This window comes from Brienomyrus brachyistius, unplaced genomic scaffold (genome assembly GCF_023856365.1).
Source record: "Brienomyrus brachyistius isolate T26 unplaced genomic scaffold, BBRACH_0.4 scaffold50, whole genome shotgun sequence".
NCBI lineage: Eukaryota > Metazoa > Chordata > Actinopteri > Osteoglossiformes > Mormyridae > Brienomyrus > Brienomyrus brachyistius.
Window position 1 is genome coordinate 746379 of NW_026042325.1, and position 17496 is coordinate 763874.

At 45.1% G+C, this 17496-nt stretch overlaps 2 protein-coding genes across 2 annotated transcripts; both read left to right on the forward strand.

Moving 5' to 3' along the window:
* Positions 1-1979: 1979 nt before the first annotated feature.
* endou (endonuclease, polyU-specific) lies at positions 1980-4670 on the forward strand. Its single transcript, XM_049000331.1, has 7 exons — positions 1980-2058; positions 2283-2445; positions 3071-3276; positions 3368-3481; positions 3568-3674; positions 4103-4245; positions 4381-4670. Exons 1-7 carry the CDS (start codon positions 2001-2003, stop codon positions 4493-4495), a joined length of 906 nt encoding a protein of 301 aa, XP_048856288.1. The 5' UTR covers positions 1980-2000; the 3' UTR covers positions 4496-4670.
* A 9843-nt stretch (positions 4671-14513) lies between these two features.
* On the forward strand, positions 14514-15563 carry LOC125723603 (neurogenic differentiation factor 4-like). Its single transcript, XM_049000346.1, has one exon. It carries the CDS (start codon positions 14514-14516, stop codon positions 15561-15563), a length of 1050 nt encoding a protein of 349 aa, XP_048856303.1.
* The last annotated feature ends 1933 nt before the right edge of the window (positions 15564-17496 follow it).

The following is a 17496-nucleotide window of genomic DNA, read 5'->3' on the forward strand; positions in this document are numbered from 1 at the left end:
CTAGTAGTGGCGGCATATATATAGTGGCAGCAATTACAGTAGTTAAATTCCATTTTATAGTTAAAATGGGTGACGGTCAATAAAAATGTCATGACAAATTAAAAATTTATCTTGTAATTTATCTTGCTTTTTTAAGCTTATTTCTCTATAATGTAATTATAGCTCATTTAACTTTGTTTCTACATCATTTTACGGCTTTAAGCTTAACTTCAACTGCTACAGAGGTCAGACTGTTCAGGTCTCAAGCTGTCTGATGATACCCCCCGCCCCACCACCACGGTCCTAAAGTGTTATGTGTAACTGTTATATGGAAGTAAATTAACGTAAGGGTACATCTACCGTCTGCATTAGCTGGTAAACTCTGGACCGAAACACAATTTAACCTGCAGGATTGTTCGATCATCCCCCTTGAAATGTTTTTACAGCTCGACCGCTCTAATTTTGCCCAGATTTATCTAGTGTAGCACCACGTTGTCTTGACTGATACCGTGTTTGTAATCTTTCTTGGCTGCCGGTCGAGCCTTTGCAGTGTGTCCTCAGTGGACAGAACTCTGTCCCACCGCTGATAACTGTCTCTAGTTATTCATGCAAAGTGGTAGCTGTGCAGATTTCCCATGTGAAACACGGCAGATGGCAGGTCCTACGGCTCTTACGTGCTACATATCAACAGATTAAACATTAATCATAAACCACAGGTGACAAGGAAGACCCTGAACTATATATTCATACACACACACACACACACACATGTCGGGTAAACATATCTTTATGGGGACCGCTCATTCATTTCTATGGGAAAAATGCTAACGCTAACTAAGGCAACCTTAACCTCTACCTAGCCCTAACCTTAAGTAACCAAACAAAATACAATAGTTTTTGCGTTTTTTCCATTGCAGTCACAGATTTTTATAAAATAGAGTTTACCCTTATGGGGATCAGGAAACTGGTACCCATAAGGTAAAAAACATGGGTATTCATCAGGTAAGGTAAGGTATACCTGCTCACACACACACACACATATTTTTTAAGAATTATATAAATGAAAATATAAGTCAAATACTACAAGTTTCATTTATAACAGATACAGAGTATGTAACAGCGCATGTCTGACACCCTATTAACTGGCTGTGTGGTGATGGCAGAGTCATACTCTAGGATTTCCTTTCACTTTAAACGCACTAGATATCTGTTTCAAATGCTTAAATTTTTCTCTGCTGTTATAACTGATAGAGGAGGTTACTTTGATGAATCAAAGATATGACATTTTCTTGCTAATAAAGGTACTTACTACAGAACATACTGTAATTTATTTTATTTATTTGTTAGGAAAGAAAATTCAGTGTATATTTAGTAACTGTTAAGTGAGTAACGTGCAAATATTTTGCAGTGTGTGCGAAACTATTGACTGGCAGCGTATGTGTGTGTTTGTGTGTGTGTTTGTGTGTGTGTTTATGCATTTCCTAAAAAAAAATGCAACATCGTCTAAGATGACATAACTTTTAAGTGATTGCAAGTCTATATTGTAGTGGTATGTGTGCAGTTTTTATAGCACAGCACGGTTTGTGATGGTATTGAAATGTATCCAGTGTGGTGACTTGTAATCTTCTGTTTTTTATTATTTTTGAGAACGTTCACCTGTTCCCAAGGCCCATGATAATCATTGCTGTGCGTTAACCCCCGAAAGCAGACTGATTGCCTCAGCGACCTCTGGTGTGTCCAAACCTATTTGCCAGCATGAAAGATGCATTTAAACATTCCAGCAAAGAGGTTTCGTGGCAGTGGGCCATTTGATAATTTCTTTCACGATTTTTTTCCCACTTTAATTGATATTGAGGAAGAGAAAATGACAGGTGTCAATTATATGCAGCATGCTTGTTGTAGGAGTGGTCAGAGGATTGCAGCGGTTTAAGGTTCTGTGACTTGCGATTGGTCAGAACACCCACCTATAAAACTGAATGCATGCACTGGGCTGCACTCCTTCTGGGTGTAGCAGACCAGCAATGCATCTGTACCTGCTCCTCTCGCTCTGTGTGTCTCTGTTAGTGCCGGCACACAGCAGTAAGTATATGAGTAAACGATGCCTGCAGGCACCTGTACATGTCCTCAGGGTCGTCACCTGGCACTGCAGTGTCGTCCCTGCGTTTGTCATGTTCTAATGATGAGCTGTTTTTATTACTGAATTTGCCTGCTCTATCTGTTATTCATATACCTAGAAGATGCTATTAACTGATGTTTCTGATACTATGATTTTTACTTTTATTCTTTGGTCTGTTTTTTCTAAGGCACTTCAGGGACTGACATCTCGGACTCAGAAATAAAGGCAGTGTCTGAGTTACTCTATAAGCTGGATGTCAACAGGGCCTCTTCCGCTGAACTTGTGATCGACCGTCAGACCCTGATTCCTGACTCTGCGACCGGCTTGGAGAAGGACCTCTCCCCCCGCCCGTAAGGGTTGCCCCCCCAGCTGCCTTTTATCACTCTTTTCCCGTCATGCCTAAAGATCACAAAAATAAAAACGTTTCCACAGATCAGTGAGGTCTGACCCAGCTATGTTGGGATTCACTCAAGCTAAACTTTAAATTAAATTAAATTAAATTAAATTAAAATTTAAATAGTAGCACATATGCTAACATATCCATCCATCCATCCATCCATCCATCCATCCATCCATCCATCCAACATCCAACCACTTCTAAACCAGAAAGTGTAACAAATATGAATATGCTATAATTTGTAATTAATTGTTCTTAAATATAATGTTCTTTCTTTGATTTATTACCATTACGGAGAAGTAATCACTGATTAATTACTGAACATTGATTTATTTAAAAAATAATATAGTGAATGAATAAGGCGTTCAGTTCGGTTGAAGGGGGCAAAGGTGCTGTGACTGTCTTTAGCACCTGTCTGTTGAGAATGTTCAGTGTAAGTCATCTCTGGAAATCTTTACGTTGTGCACCTCACCCACTGTGTTTGTATGTGTTATGTTGCGTAATCGTATGTTTTTTTGAGAATTGCGGTCAAACAGACACTCACTTACAAAGTGCACTTACGAGGCTCTGTCTGTCAGGCTATTCAAGTTTGTGGATGAGGATTCCCTATTCTCCAAGCCCACATTCTCCGCCCTCCTGGCTCTGCTGGACAACTACCACAGGCAGACTGGACAGACGGAGAACTTTTCAGAAGCTCAGGTGGCTGAGCAGGATAGGTTCCTCCATGAGGTCATCTCCAAGACGGATGTGGGAAGAGAGCTCTACTCCTTCCTCCACAGCAAAGGTTTGTTTACTGCCATACTCCTCTAGGATGTCCGCCTACATTCAGCAGAGTATGGAGATGATGAACGTGTGACTTATCTTCCCGTGCTCAGGCCGCTACAGCTCAGAGGCAGAGTTCATACAGGACCTGAAGATGATGTGGTTCGGTCTCTATTCTCGCAGCAGCAACAAGATGGATTCCAGTGGTTTTGAACACATCTTTTCAGGTTTGTCTGCATTCTCTCCTATTTCTGAAAGTCTTTCCCGATTCCTGCTCTCTCAGACTCCTCCATCTGTGCTGGTCTCTCTGCAGGAGAGATTAAAGGCGGGAAGGTGTCTGGTTTCCACAACTGGGTCCGGTTTTACCTTCAGGAGAAGGAAGAGTCACTCAACTACTACAGTCACAGCTTTGATGGACCTGTAAGCTCATACATCTTCCTTGGCCTGTTTTGTATCATTCCTCTCATGTTTTCACTGCATTCAGCTTCACCTGTGCTACTGCTGCATATATATATATATTTTATTTATAAGACATATTGGAGCAGGATCGTTGGGCGTTGGCTCTTTATATGGATACAAATGTAGAAATTAAGAATTTTCATGTATTTACTTAAATATTGATATTTTTATATTTGTGTTATGAGCTGTGAGGTTTAAATACATAAGTATTTATTGTCATATACATATATGTATATTTATAATAAAATATATAAAATGAATGTCTGACTAAAGTATAGACTCCCTGGTAACCGGTGCGGTGTATGGAGGGTGCTGTAGACTACATGTCCCTCTTGTGGCTGTTTTGTGGAAGTGCGGCTCTCGGATGATGCTGTCTTTCTGCCTGTCAGTGGACCACTTTCCCTGATGTGATGGGCATGCAGTTCGAGTGGGGCGGCTACTTCAAGCAAGTTGGCTCCTCCATTATTGGCAGCAGCCCGGAGTTTGACCTCGCCCTCTACAGCCTGTGTTACATCAGCAGACCAGGAAAGAGGTGAGAGGTCTTCCTAGTGAGGAAAGGTTTCCCACCGGCTGTTTGGGAATGAAAAGCCATAGAGTGCAGGACTGAAGGCACCATGTAAGGAGTCAAGAGCGAGTTTGCTTATAAGACTGGGTTTTACATTTTCAGATGTCACCTCAGCCTGGGAGGGAAGGCAATGAGCATTCAGACCTATACCTGGGACAACTCGTCATACGGCAACGGGAAGAAGTACATCGGTTCGGCCTACCCAGCCACCCCTTAGGCTGTCTGCGGGGCCTCATGGAACACGCTAAAGGGCAAATACAAACCCAGCTTGATCAGACGTTTTATTGTTGTTAGTAGATGTGAGACTCTTCCTCCCTCTATATCATTCTCTATTCTCTGTCCATCTATGAATGCCATTGTATGTACAATATATCAGCAGTCCAAAACCTTCACTGGGATTTTACTCACTTGCCCTTCCCATACATCAGCTGTGAAATGTTAATTTAAAATCTAAAGGGTAAACTTGATCACTCTTTTTCTGTACTTATACATATAGAATACATGAAAACATTTCCTCAAAGTTAAACCAGTACATCACTGTAAAAGTGGGACATAACATACGCAACACAGTGACATACATAACATCATGGCTCAACTGCGCGATGATTGAGCATAAAGCTAAGCAGGAATAATCCGCATGTCAGTAAGTTCACTCTCACACATTTACGTCACAAAAGTGTGATCACTTGTGGAAGCCATGCTGGACATGAGGCCGTGAGAAAGGCCAGAGCTGTGTGCTTTGGCTGGCAGTATTAAAACCGCCCTTGTGTAGAACATCAGAAACCCTCCATGAAATGCAGCAAAGTCATGGAGTCTCTTTGTTATTCTACTTATATGTAATCACGAGAATGACGTTCTCTGTGTTTTAATTGATAATTACAAAAACCATAATTTGAAATCATTAGATGTTTGTAGAAAACTAAATACTGCTCCTCTGGCATTGTAATTAGTTGCTTTATTTAATTGATCTAGCTGTTATATTATATATATTTTAAAGCCTGATTTATTTAATTACAGAATATTATCATGCTGTGCTACCGCCAGTGCCTAATTAGTCCTGAGACAGTATTTCTCTTTGGGCCCCATGAAAGCATGCCGTCCAAATCGTCCTAACTGCAGATCACACACTGCTCATTCCTCTTTGGGCCCCATGAAAGCATGCCGTCCAAATCGTCCTAACTGCAGATCACACACTGCACATTCCTCTTTGGGCCCCATGAAAGCATGCCGTCCAAATCGTCCTAACTGCAGATCACACACTGCACATTCCTCTTTGGGCCTCATGAAAGCATGCCGTCCAAATCGTCCTAACTGCAGATCACACACTGCACATTCCTCTTTGGGCCCCATGAAAGCATGCCGTCCAAATCGTCCTAACTGCAGATCACACACTGCACACTCAGTGGTCTCTAAAAACCCCATCACAGTGAGATGAGCAGCAGTTTTCTTGATGTTTTCGAGAGAAGCCACTGGAAGATGAAACCAGCTCAAGGCAAATTTGTCTCAGGGCTGAACCTCAAGCCTTATCCACATTGTTGGGGGGGGGGGGTGTCAGTTGCAAGATTGTTGGGGTCTTGTGTTCCAGCAGGCGTGATTTGCTCCTGAGCTGACCTTCTTCTTGGGTGAGATGGACATTCATTAGATATGGTGAATGAAAGTTCACTTCTATTGTTCCTATTGTTCTCCTCACAGCATCTATGAGCACAATCTACATCTGCAACTTTCACAAGTAGTCCGCAGTTCCCAGATTTACCTCAATGGCTTTCACTGTATGACACCTTTCCCCTGCCTGCATCCTGGTAACAAGTGGCTTGTCCACAAAGCATGTGGGAAACATCCTGGGAACCTGACACCTGTTGGGCAGATCGCCAGAAGGCAGCTGACCGGGCAATTTGCACCCCAGGGAGCTTAAATCGGATAAACTTCAGCGCGGAACCTCCCTCTGTCGCCATGGGACAGCACCCTCGGAGTGACCCGGGACACCAGAGCGACTGGGCCTGGAGCCCGGCCGGGCGTCTTCCACCCAAGCCAAGTCGCCGGGGCCTCAGGCTAGCGGACTCCTTTTGTCCTGTGGGGGGGGGGGGGGAGTGTCCCCTTCTCGCCACAGAAAGTGACCCTTTGCTCGCTGAAAATGCAGCCAACACTTCACAGCTGCTTTTCATTCGGGGGGGGGGAAACGGCTGTGCCAGAGCCCCCAGGGCCACGCAGGATAAGCCACAGGATACTTACTTACTGGGGAGGGATGCGTGTGGGTGGGGGGGGGTGGGGGGGCTGTAAGTGGATTTTGTTTAGATGGCAGAAGGTTCTGGTTCATACAGGTAGCACAGTGGTGGGTGGATGTGTCTGAGTCTGACCACATTAACACTCATTTTCATATCAGAGTTACACACAGACACACTGTAGGGGACCAGACTGAGACACTGTAGGGGACCAGGCTGAGACACTGTAGGGGACCAGACTGAGACACTGTAGGGAACCAGGCTGAGACACTGTAGGGGACCAGACTGAGACACTGTAGGGGACCAGGCTGAGACACTGTAGAGGACCAGGCTGAGACACAGTAGGGGACCAAGCTGAGACACTGTAGCGGACCAGGCTGAGACACTATAGAGGACCAGGTTGAGACACTGTAGGGGACCAAGCTGAGACACTGTACAGTAGGGGACCAGGCTGAGACACTGTACAGGGCCAGGCTGAGACACTGTAGAGGACCAGGCTGAGACACTATAGAGGACCAGGTTGAGACACTGTAGGGGACCAAGCTGAGACACTGTACAGTAGGGGACCAGGCTGAGACACTGTACAGGGCCAGGCTGAGACACTGTAGAGGACCAGGCTGAGACACTATAGAGGACCAGGTTGAGACACTGTAGGGGACCAAGCTGAGACACTGTACAGTAGGGGACCAGGCTGAGACACTGTACAGGGCCAGGCTGAGACACTGTAGAGGACCAGGCTGAGACACTGTACAGGACCAGGCTGAGACACTGTAGGGGACCAGGCTGAGACACTGTAGAGGACCAAGCTGAGACACTGTACAGGACCAGGCTGAGACACTGTAGAGGACCAAGCTGAGACACTGTACAGGACCAGGCTGAGACACTGTAGAGGACCAAGCTGAGACACTGTACAGTAGGGGACCAGGCTGAGACACTGTACAGGGCCAGGCTGAGACACTGTAGAGGACCAAGCTGAGACACTGTACAGGACCAGGCTGAGACACTGTAGAGGACCAAGCTGAGACACTGTACAGTAGGGGACCAGGCTGAGACACTGTACGGGACCAGGCTGAGACACTGTACGGGACCAGGCTGAGACACTGTAGAGGACCAAGCTGAGACACTGTACGGGACCAGGCTGAGACACTGTAGAGGACCAAGCTGAGACACTGTAGGAAAAGGCTGCCACACTTCTCCAGACCTAGTACCATATATATGAGTTTAGTGCTGTCTGTCTTGTTCTCTTTTAGTCTGTTCCCTTGAGTATTCCAGTCTCTCTCAGGACAGGCAGCCTGACAGATGGACTCCCCCCCCCCCACCCCACCCCCTCCCCCGGTGTCTAAAAAGCTTTGGAAGCAGAAACGTTGGGGGTTCAGAGCGTTGCCTGGAGGGATTTTTTTTTTTAGGTCCAAAACTCTAACATCTGATTTGACAAACAGAAGCAGAGGACTGATCCTCCTCCTTCGATGCATTTAATCATCTGAAATCTCATATTCATTCACCAAAGAGAGAACCAAACATTTATCATTTTCATTAACACATCACTCCCTCAAAAGAAAACAAATTGTAGCAAAATTAATTATTCAAAATAATTAAATATCCCAAATATAATTTTGTTGAATATTCAAAAGAAAATATAAATGTAGGAGAAAATTCACATTTGCAAAGCTGCAGTCATGGTTCAGCCCTGCTTCTTAATCTAAATATTTTGCATAAATATTTATGTATAAAAAATCTCCAGAATTATTAATAATCTGTATGATCATGTTGAAAGCAGTGTGTGCTGTAACTGATTGAACGTGTCTTTAGATTAGTTTGCACATCACAGATCTGCTACATTTTTCTCACAACCTGCCAGTTTAAACCCAAGCAGACGAGTGTGTCGCTCGTTAGCTGAATATTCATTGCTTTGAATTATTCAGGAGGTCCATGAATGATTACTCGTCCGCCCGCATGCCAGCCCCATCTTCCATCCACCGGCCAGCAGTCTGGCTCGGACTGTACCGCCTCCTTCACCAGCATACGTCACCTGTAGGTGTGAGGGCAGTGCCCAGCTCGAGACCGCAGGCTGGCATGTCATCACTAATGTCACTGCGAGGTCCTCGCCAGACAAACACCCCCCCATCTAAAACAGGGGGTTTTAGAGGCAGAGCCCCTGGCTCTGTGTCTAAGCTCTTAAAGACACACCCCTGTCCTCTGTCGGCATACGTCAAAGTTAGTGGCATCTTTACTTAGCTTGCATTTGCTTTTCTTTGTTTTTTTTTGCATATTTATACAAATGGATATTTCTTTGAAAGAAGCTCAAATCCGATTCCCTACAGGACAAAAACAGCCGCGTACCGTCACATGTCCACGGTCTGGCCGGTGGGGTGTCTCCAAAAAGGGATTTGTGAAGCAGCTCCAGAGCCCCCCCCCCTCCCCAACTCTGTGCCTGTGCCACTGTGTGCCCCACGCAGGAGGCTGCGTGACCCTCCCCCTCTGCACCTGCCTCCTGCAGCTCCAGTGAGCAGCAGACAGAAATGCTGGCTCACCCACAGGGGCTGCTGGGGACCCCAGTCTGTCTCATACGTGGCCCCGCAGTGGGATTTTCACAAGAACGTGTCCAAAACACACACACAGATACGCAAGTTGAAACACAGCTGAACACACACCGACTCAGGTGAGTCTGAGCTCACATCCAGACACATATGGACACACATGAGTCAAATCACATCTCCAAGAACGCATCCAAGCACACGTGGATGTTTTCAGGTCCAAGACAAGGAGACACAGGAGCACACATACAAGTGCATATGAAGATGGACTAAGGACCAGTGTGTGTGTTTGTGTTTCTGTGAAGGCAATCGAAAAATATAAATCGCCAAAGGTCTTGTATTTAGTTTGGTTACTTATGGTTAAGGTGAGGGCTGGGTGGGGTTAAGGCCGTCACTGTTGGGATTGGAGTTTGTCCCATGGAGATGAATGGAGAGTCCCCACAAGGATATGAATATATGAACTGTGTGTGTGTGTGTGTGTGTGTCTGTGTGTGTGCGTGTGTGTTTCTGTGTGTGTGTGTGTGTCTATGTGTCTATGTGTGTGTCCGTGTGTGCGTGTGTGTTTCTGTGTGTGTGTGTGTGTCTATGTGTCTATGTGTGTGTCCGTGTGTGTGTGTGTCTATGTGTGTGTGTGTGTCTGTGTCTGTGTGCCTGTCTGTGTGTGTGCGTGTCCGTGTGTGTGTGTGTCTGTGTGTGTGTGTCTGTATGTGTCTGTGTGTCCTCTATGTGTGTCTGTGTCTGTGTCTGTCTATGTGTGTGTGTCCATGTGTGTGTGTCTGTGTGTCCGTGTCTGTCTGTGTGTATGTGTGTCTGAATGTGTCTGTGTGTCCGAATGTGTGTCTGTGTGTGTGTCCGTGTGTGTTTCTGTGTGTGTGTGTGTGTCTTTATGTCCGTGTGTGTGTGTGCATGTCTGTGTGTGTGTCTGTGTGTGTCTGTGTGTGTGTGTGTGTCTCTGTGTGTCTCTGTGTGTCTGTGTGTGTCTGTGTGTGCATGTCTGCGTCTGTGTGTGTGTGTGTATCTCTGTGTGTGTGTGTGTCTGTCTGTCTGTGTGTGTGTGTGTCTGTGTGTGTGTGTGTGTGTGTGTGTGTCTATGTGTGTGTCTGTGTGTGTGTGTGTGTGTGTGTGTCTGTGTGTGTCTGTGTGTGTCTGTGTGTGCATGTCTGCATCTGTGTGTGTGTATCTGTGTGTGTGTGTGTGTCTGTGTGTGTGTGTGTGTGTGTGTGTGTGTGTGTGTGCACGCGGGTATTTACCTAAGCATGTGTTTCTGTTACCTGAGTCTGGAAAAACGAGAGCAGAGATGCCAGGACCCATCTGCTGTTACAGCGAGTACAAAAACACCTCTTCCATTCAAAGCCGTTCCTGAGGGACGATGTCAGCTCCGACCTCGGCAGTAGGAACAAATTATTAAAGCTGAAGCGTCTCGATCACGGCTGGGACCAACGCAGAACTGAGAAGGATACAGAACTGCTACATCACTTACCAGTATCTCTTCCATGATTTTCGTTTCTCTTTTCCTTCCTGCTCTGAATAAGTCGGGAGGTAAGAGTACCTCGCAAAGAGTGCCTCTGTGGCGTTCCTGCTGACTGCGTGACACCTTGGGTCGGCGAATTCCCACCCCGGGCTGCAGGTGCATGAAGGGCGAAGCCAGACCTCTGGGAGAGTGTGGCTGCGGGGTGCAGAGCGTGAACAGCTTCCACTGCGAACAGCGGGAGCTTCAGCCCCAGTCCCTCTTCTTACACACTGGACCACTGCTTTCCTAAGCCAGAGAACAATGTCAGTCATTTTAAGATGGGATAACAGACTTTGAGAAGGAACGACTGTCCTGGTAACACCATGCAGAGTAGAAAATATGAAATAGAGGAAGGTTTTTAGAGTTAACTTTAATTTAAACGGTCACTCTAACATGCCCCATTACTTTCCTGATAAATTAAGCTTTCCTCAAAATTGAAAGGTCTTTTTGTCTATTGTCTTGCTTAACATCAGTATGATGGAATCTTATAAAAGGTTCTAAGAGGATCATATTCCATGCAGATCATAAAAATCTTTCCCCGCCGCTGTTCCCTGTCCGTCAGCCAGGTAGCAGCGACGAGGGGGGGCCAGCAACGTCTGATTCTCCAGTTCCCAGCAACAGATGCCGGGTTGTCCTGCTTTGCCCCTCTTTAAGGACGCCATCTGTTCACTCAGTTGTAGTGGGAGTCACGTGCCACAAAAGTTGTCTAAAATAAGCCGGACTCATTTATAACTGCACATAAGTTGCACTGCATTAGCTAAGCATTAGCAGAAGATGATGGGATAGTCATGATTAAAATGTAAAAGGGTTCACAAAGCATCAGGACCAAGCAGGCCGCCATGTGTGAGAAACAGTGCGTCATTGTGTTGTGAGATGCTTTAACGAAAGGGAGCTCAAATGGTGCCGCTCACCTCCTGAATTGTGGGTTTGAATCCCTTCTGCTCTGCATTTGGGTTTGCATGTTCTCCCCATGTCCAGTCGGTCTCCTACAAGTACTCTGGTGTCCCCATGTTCCAAAGACACGCAGTCAAGCCAAGTGATGCCTCTGACTTGTCCGTGGTGTATGACTGTGTGAGTGTCTATGTGCCCTGTGATGGACTGACATCCCATTCAGGTTCTACCCAGTCCTGTGCTCTATGCTGCCTGAAATAGGTTCCAGGTCAGTCCCCTGACCAGGGCACGCGGTGGAATGATGGATGGATGTTTTAATGATTGTATTGTTGGCTGAAATGATTGCTGGAGATTTCCTGGTGGTCTGCACAGGAGACCTGTCACCTGCACGCACATCTGTGTCTCGTGAGGTGAAGGCTGTTAGTGTAAAAGGGTGACGCCGAAATAACAGTCGGATAAACGGAAATAAAGATACGAGACCGTTAGTGCCAAATATGTGGTAGTTTGTCAACACTTTATGTAAGAAACAGATGCTGGATAAAATATAGTGCTAGACTATAAGTAAACTCAAAGATTTCCACAATTTCTTCATTTTGACGTAATGTCAATTGTCCTTATGTCAATAAATATTGACGTTATGTCAATATTTAGCGAATTTCGTTCATTATATCTGGCTGTTATACTAACAACCATTAAACAGCTAGTCTTGTCAGATTTTATATCTGTATTTAAATTCAATTTAAATTTTAGGTGACGAACAGCACTGTAAAGAGTACGGACCCAGAGCTGATTTCCGGATCAGACAGCCAGTGCAGTAAAGAACCCGGCGGTGGAAATGCGGGCGCAATCATTAAGGAGCTTTAAGCATATTGACAGTGTTAATAGTTATTTTTTGGGACCGAACCTATAAGAAGTTCAGTAGGTGTCAAAACGCGGGGTTTTCTGACAGAACTTCAAACGCGTACGTTAGACAATCAAATGTGCAATGAAATATTAAATACTGCTACACAATATTGAAGAAATAGCCTACATTAAAAATTTATAACAATTTATTTAGCTCGCTGTCTTGAGGGAGTGTCACAGTGTAGTGCAGTGATTTAGCTGGTTTATGATGATGTTTAATTATTAAGTTTAAATACCAGGACAGATCCTGTGTGACTGACATCCTTCCCCGGGGAAATGCAGCCCCCGCTTGGAGCTTGAAAGGAGACAGACGGAGGTTAAGAGGCAGGCGGCGGGGAGGGGCCAAGCGACGCCCAAAACGCCGGACTCCGGCCCGGGAGGCTGCAGAGTGAGTGCCGCTGTCGCCGGACCGGTCACTGGGGGGACCCGTGCGTCATATAACCAGGAGGTCATATACTGTAAAAACTTCATCTTTTTCATTTCAGGGAAAATTTGAAAGGTTTTCCTAAAGCAGGTAGGCCTGATTTACTTATTCGTCTGTGTAATGGCGATAAATTACGTTTCTGCGTTCAAATTAAAGCTTTATTCACCTTATTTCAGTTTTCATTTAGGATGCATTTGGTGAGGTGTGAGGCAGACCAAACTGAACTTGTTACATCGGTATAATATTTTTCTGTTTTAAACTCTTTAAAAGCTGTTGAAAAATAAATTTAGATACCGTTTCATAATTTTATCATTCCTTTTGCATAAAAATTTAGATGCACCATTGAAATTTATATCAATATTTTAAAAATGAAGCTTCGGTGTATTTAGTTCATTTTGTCACAGCTTTGTTTCCAAAATTTATTTTAGATCCCTCTCTGAATACGCGGTACGATGGATATCGGCTTTTTAGTTTCTGATGTTTGAAATGCCGGAAAATGGAGAGTTCCGAATTCATTATGATTATCGGCATGTATTTATAAACCACCGAAGACTGACTGCGGATTAGTGGAAATAGTCAGATTCAGCATTATAGGATTAGGGTCTTTCCAAAACAACTCGGATCGCTGTCGTTCTGGGAGCTGTCCAGGACAAAGTGCTGAATACAGGTTTCCTTTATTTGCCTTTTCTCTCATTTGTATAATTTTATTATCCGTTTTTTCACGATTAAGATTTTCAGTCTGTCACTTAAGTCTATTACAATGTTCATTATACAATATCAATGAATTAACGGTACAATATGAATTATCCTCAATACACGAACTGAGATAAGAATGTTGGATGATACTGTTTATTTGCTTAATCACGTACCCAAAATTTAAGAAACATAAATATTTGCTGTAAAAAAAGGGTACTGCCCTTGTTAATGGTTCGGCACCTCTGGGTTTACACTTCCAGTCTGCTTCTAACCCAGAGGTGCCGTGTACAGGTAAGGAAACACTAAGGCGGAATCTGTCTGGACATTCCCACCTGAAGACCAGCTGTTTCAAACGCCCATCTTCATAGAGCAGCACAGATCCACCCAAATCAGAGCCACGTATCACTGGAACAGCTTTACCCCCCCCCCCCCCCATTTATGTCTGCACTGGGAATTTTTTTTTTAGTTTACCGAAGTATTGTCTGTATTTTTGGCGATTAATGTTAATTATTTTGTCTAATAGTTTTTTCTAGTTATCTGTGCTAGGCAGGGCTACATGCTGGATAGGGTGGCAGCTTTGGGTGATGTACAGATGTTAAGTCACCCACATTGAGTAACAGAGAGATCTTCACACACACACGCACAGATCGGGGGTGGGGTTCGAAAGTGTGAGGTGACAGTACCACCCACTGAACCTCTCTACCTCCCTATTACAGAACAGCTAAAGTGATTCATTTAAAAGTATGCCATAATTACCTATTAGTGTTCAGAAAAGAATCATATGAAGCTATGTATACATAATGAAAACCATCTGTCAGCATCTTATGTCTATATGCCTTCAGCAGAGACCTCCAGTGCTTTGCTGTGAAGCATTTGAGATTCTGCTAAACCTCAATGAGCAGTTAATGTAATACAATCAGCGCACCATTTGGAAGATGCAAATGAAAACATCTCAGCACTAAGGTCATGCTGAAGTTGCCATCCACCGACTCCTGATGACACTGAACTATCTGCAGTGACTTATGTCAAAACTTGCTTTGTCTTGTTCCAACAGGACAATGATGACCAGGCCGTATGGGGACCCAGGAGACGTGAAAGACCTCATGAGCTCTCTGGCATGGATGGACGAAGACGTGAGCTCCCAGGATGGAGATGCAATCTCAGTGATGAGACTGTATGGGCCTGGGGAAAAAACAGGGGAGGAGCTGGGGAGTGATGATTTGGAGGAAGAGGATGGAGAGGATGAGGAAGAGGATGGACTGGTGGAAGGAGAGAAGACACAGAAAAGACGGGGACCCAAAAGGAAGAAGATGACCAAGGCGCGCCTGGAGAGGTTACGCACGCGTCGCGTCAAAGCCAACGCGCGGGAGCGCTCTCGCATGCACGGTCTGAACGACGCGCTGGAGAACCTGCGCAGCGTCATGCCCTGCTACTCCAAGACTCAGAAGCTGTCCAAGATCGAGACCCTGCGACTGGCCCGCAACTACATCTGGGCCCTGTCCGAGGTGCTGGAGGGCGGCCAGTCCACCAGGAGCCACAGCTTTCTAGAGACGCTGTGCAAGGGCCTCTCGCAGCCCACTAGCAACCTGGTGGCCGGCTGTCTGCAGCTGGGCCAGCTGCCAGTGCTGCCGGAGGGGCCTAGTGGTGACCAGCATGCGCTAACTGGGCTAGCAGAGTCCAGGCCACGAGCGCTAGCCTTCCGCTATCCCTCTTTAAGCCTGCCCAGCCCTCCCTACGGCACCATGGAGGCCCCCCACCTGCTGAACTGTGCCGTGTACCAGAGCCCCTCCCCAAACGCGCACTCTGGCAGCACTCCCCCTTACGAAGGACCCCTCACACCTCCACTTAGCATTTGCAGCAGCTTCTCCCTGAAACAGGAGGTGTCCCCCCACGATCCAGAGAGGACCCGAGCCCCCCACCCATCCCATGCTGCCCGCTACCTGGCCCGGCAGCCCCCCCAGCCTGCCTTTCTGCCCAGTGCACCCGCGGTTCGGGACCAAGCAGCCTATCAGACGCCGTGCTACGAGCTGATGCTGGACGTGCCCTTTGACCCCTACGGCTCACCCCACCCCGTCACACCCCAGATGCAAACTGTTTTCGATGACTGAGGGGAAGCCCAGGAGCAAAGCATGAAGAGACTGATATGAATAAACTCACCAGGGCTGATTTTATACCATCCTTATTGTTATTGTTATTTTTAAGTCACTTTTTTAGATGAAAGCGGCATTTTAGGCATTAGGAGGTGAAGTGAAATGAAGTGAAATGATCTTGAGATACCTACAGCATAAAAGGTCACAACAGACTCCTGTGCAAATGTCAAACCTCCGCAGGAGCAGAAACAAAGAAAAGCACATTTGTACCATTATTTAATATTTATTTCAACAGATTGTAAAAGCTTTATTTCTGAATGAATATGGTTTCAGTTTTTGTGTCTTTGTGTTTTGTTATGCTGGTAAATGCAAGATAATTTAGTTTGTCTGAATTGATTCAGTTTTTTTGTTGAATTCTGCATCTTACTTCTCCTCGTACTTATGTTGTTTGGGCTGTTTCCATGGATACGTTCTTAGCGCATACTTATGAAGCAGCATGTTTGTCTCTGGTCCTTTTCCGGCTGATAAAGAGCATGAAGATGTCAAACACACACAGGCCCAGTGACTGAGACTCGGCTGCCTGCCTCTGCAGAGGGAAGGTTGCTTTGTGCAGCCCCAGTATTCCAATCCCTAAGCTGCTTAAAGGACTTTAGGGTGACAGAGTGAGAGGAAGGAATGGGAACGTAGAGGACGGGGGACTGATAAAGTCCTTCAATGGCGTACGTGATAATTAACTGGAAGGACCGCGACTGAGAGAGAGAGAGATTCGCCGGAGGCTCTTATGTGCCTCTGGCTTCTGGGAGAAACATCTTTTTGATTAAATTAACCATTAAGTCTTAAGTGTCATTAGAGTAGTGAAAATAAACAACTTAATTTCACAGCAGAATATTATATCAAGTATTGTAATGGAGCAATAATTATGTTAACTATGCAGTCCTGCGTCTTACTAACCGAAAACAGAAATTCGTAAAGATCCATAATTAAAAAGACATCAGACTTTCCAAGGACCCTGTCCTGCCGCTACGCTGTATGGAAACAGGGAGTGCTTGTAATAAAAATGTCTCAAAGAAAATGATTAATTAAATGTCATACTGTCTGTGTTTTTGTATGAAAATTGAGTTTTTTAAGAGACAAGTTGAGATAAAAATGTTTTTGAAATAAATAAGCAATGTTTAAATAAAGGTGTTTTTGAATTCCGACCCTGCATTCCTGTCTGACTATACCCTGTAATTCTGTAATCTCAGAATTATTTCCAGATAAATAATTAAAATACAAAATGTATAGAAGGATCATTAAATAGAATGAAATGCATTGCATTCATGTTATTTTTTTCTATTATTGCATTATTATGCACAGATAACTGTGTTGGGAGAACAAAAAATGATGAAAATATATGAATTCTAAATTATGGAATTGCTATTAAATCCCGAGATTAGTTCTTGCTTGTAATCCTCATTATTAAAGTTTGAGCTGTTTAGAATACGACATGGGCGTTACCGCCAAGCTGATACTTGGAAGGTTCTCCTACCTTTCTTACGCTGATGTGAGAAATCGGCCCAAGGACTTTGTCTGCGCTGTCAGGAAGCAGACAATGGAGGAGATGGGAACATGCGGTCAGGGAGCAGGTGAATGTGACACTTTTCTGTCCTCCCAGTCTCTGCCAAACCCCAGCTGCTGCTTTCTAAGGACTGAGCTGAGCAGATGGATCAGCAGAGGCGGACATTTCAGCTTCATGCGTTCATACTTTCGTTTACTGGTATCAATGATCAAATCGCAGATCAAATGCCCAAAACTCACTCAGTGCACAGGACAGAACTTTGGAAATGTAAGGAAGGTTCTTCATTGGACTATATGACAGCTGAGATACTTGTGGTTCCCAATACAGTAACACATGACCAGGAAGCTCATTTCTCACTCATTCTTTTCAATGTGCTGTGACACCTGACACCAA

What these genes read in the sequence shown, in the direction of transcription:
- endou (XM_049000331.1), top strand. Translation starts at nt 2,001, where the DNA reads ATGCATCTGTACCTGCTCCTCTCGCTCTGTGTGTCTCTGTTAGTGCCG. An exon ending in AAGGACCTCTCCCCCCGCCC is followed by an intron (nt 2,446 to 3,070) that starts GTAAGGGTTGCC and finishes TCTGTCTGTCAG; the next exon opens with GCTATTCAAGTTTGTGGATG. An exon ending in CTCCTTCCTCCACAGCAAAG is followed by an intron (nt 3,277 to 3,367) that starts GTTTGTTTACTG and finishes TCCCGTGCTCAG; the next exon opens with GCCGCTACAGCTCAGAGGCA.
- LOC125723603 (XM_049000346.1), top strand. Translation starts at nt 14,514, where the DNA reads ATGATGACCAGGCCGTATGGGGACCCAGGAGACGTGAAAGACCTCATG.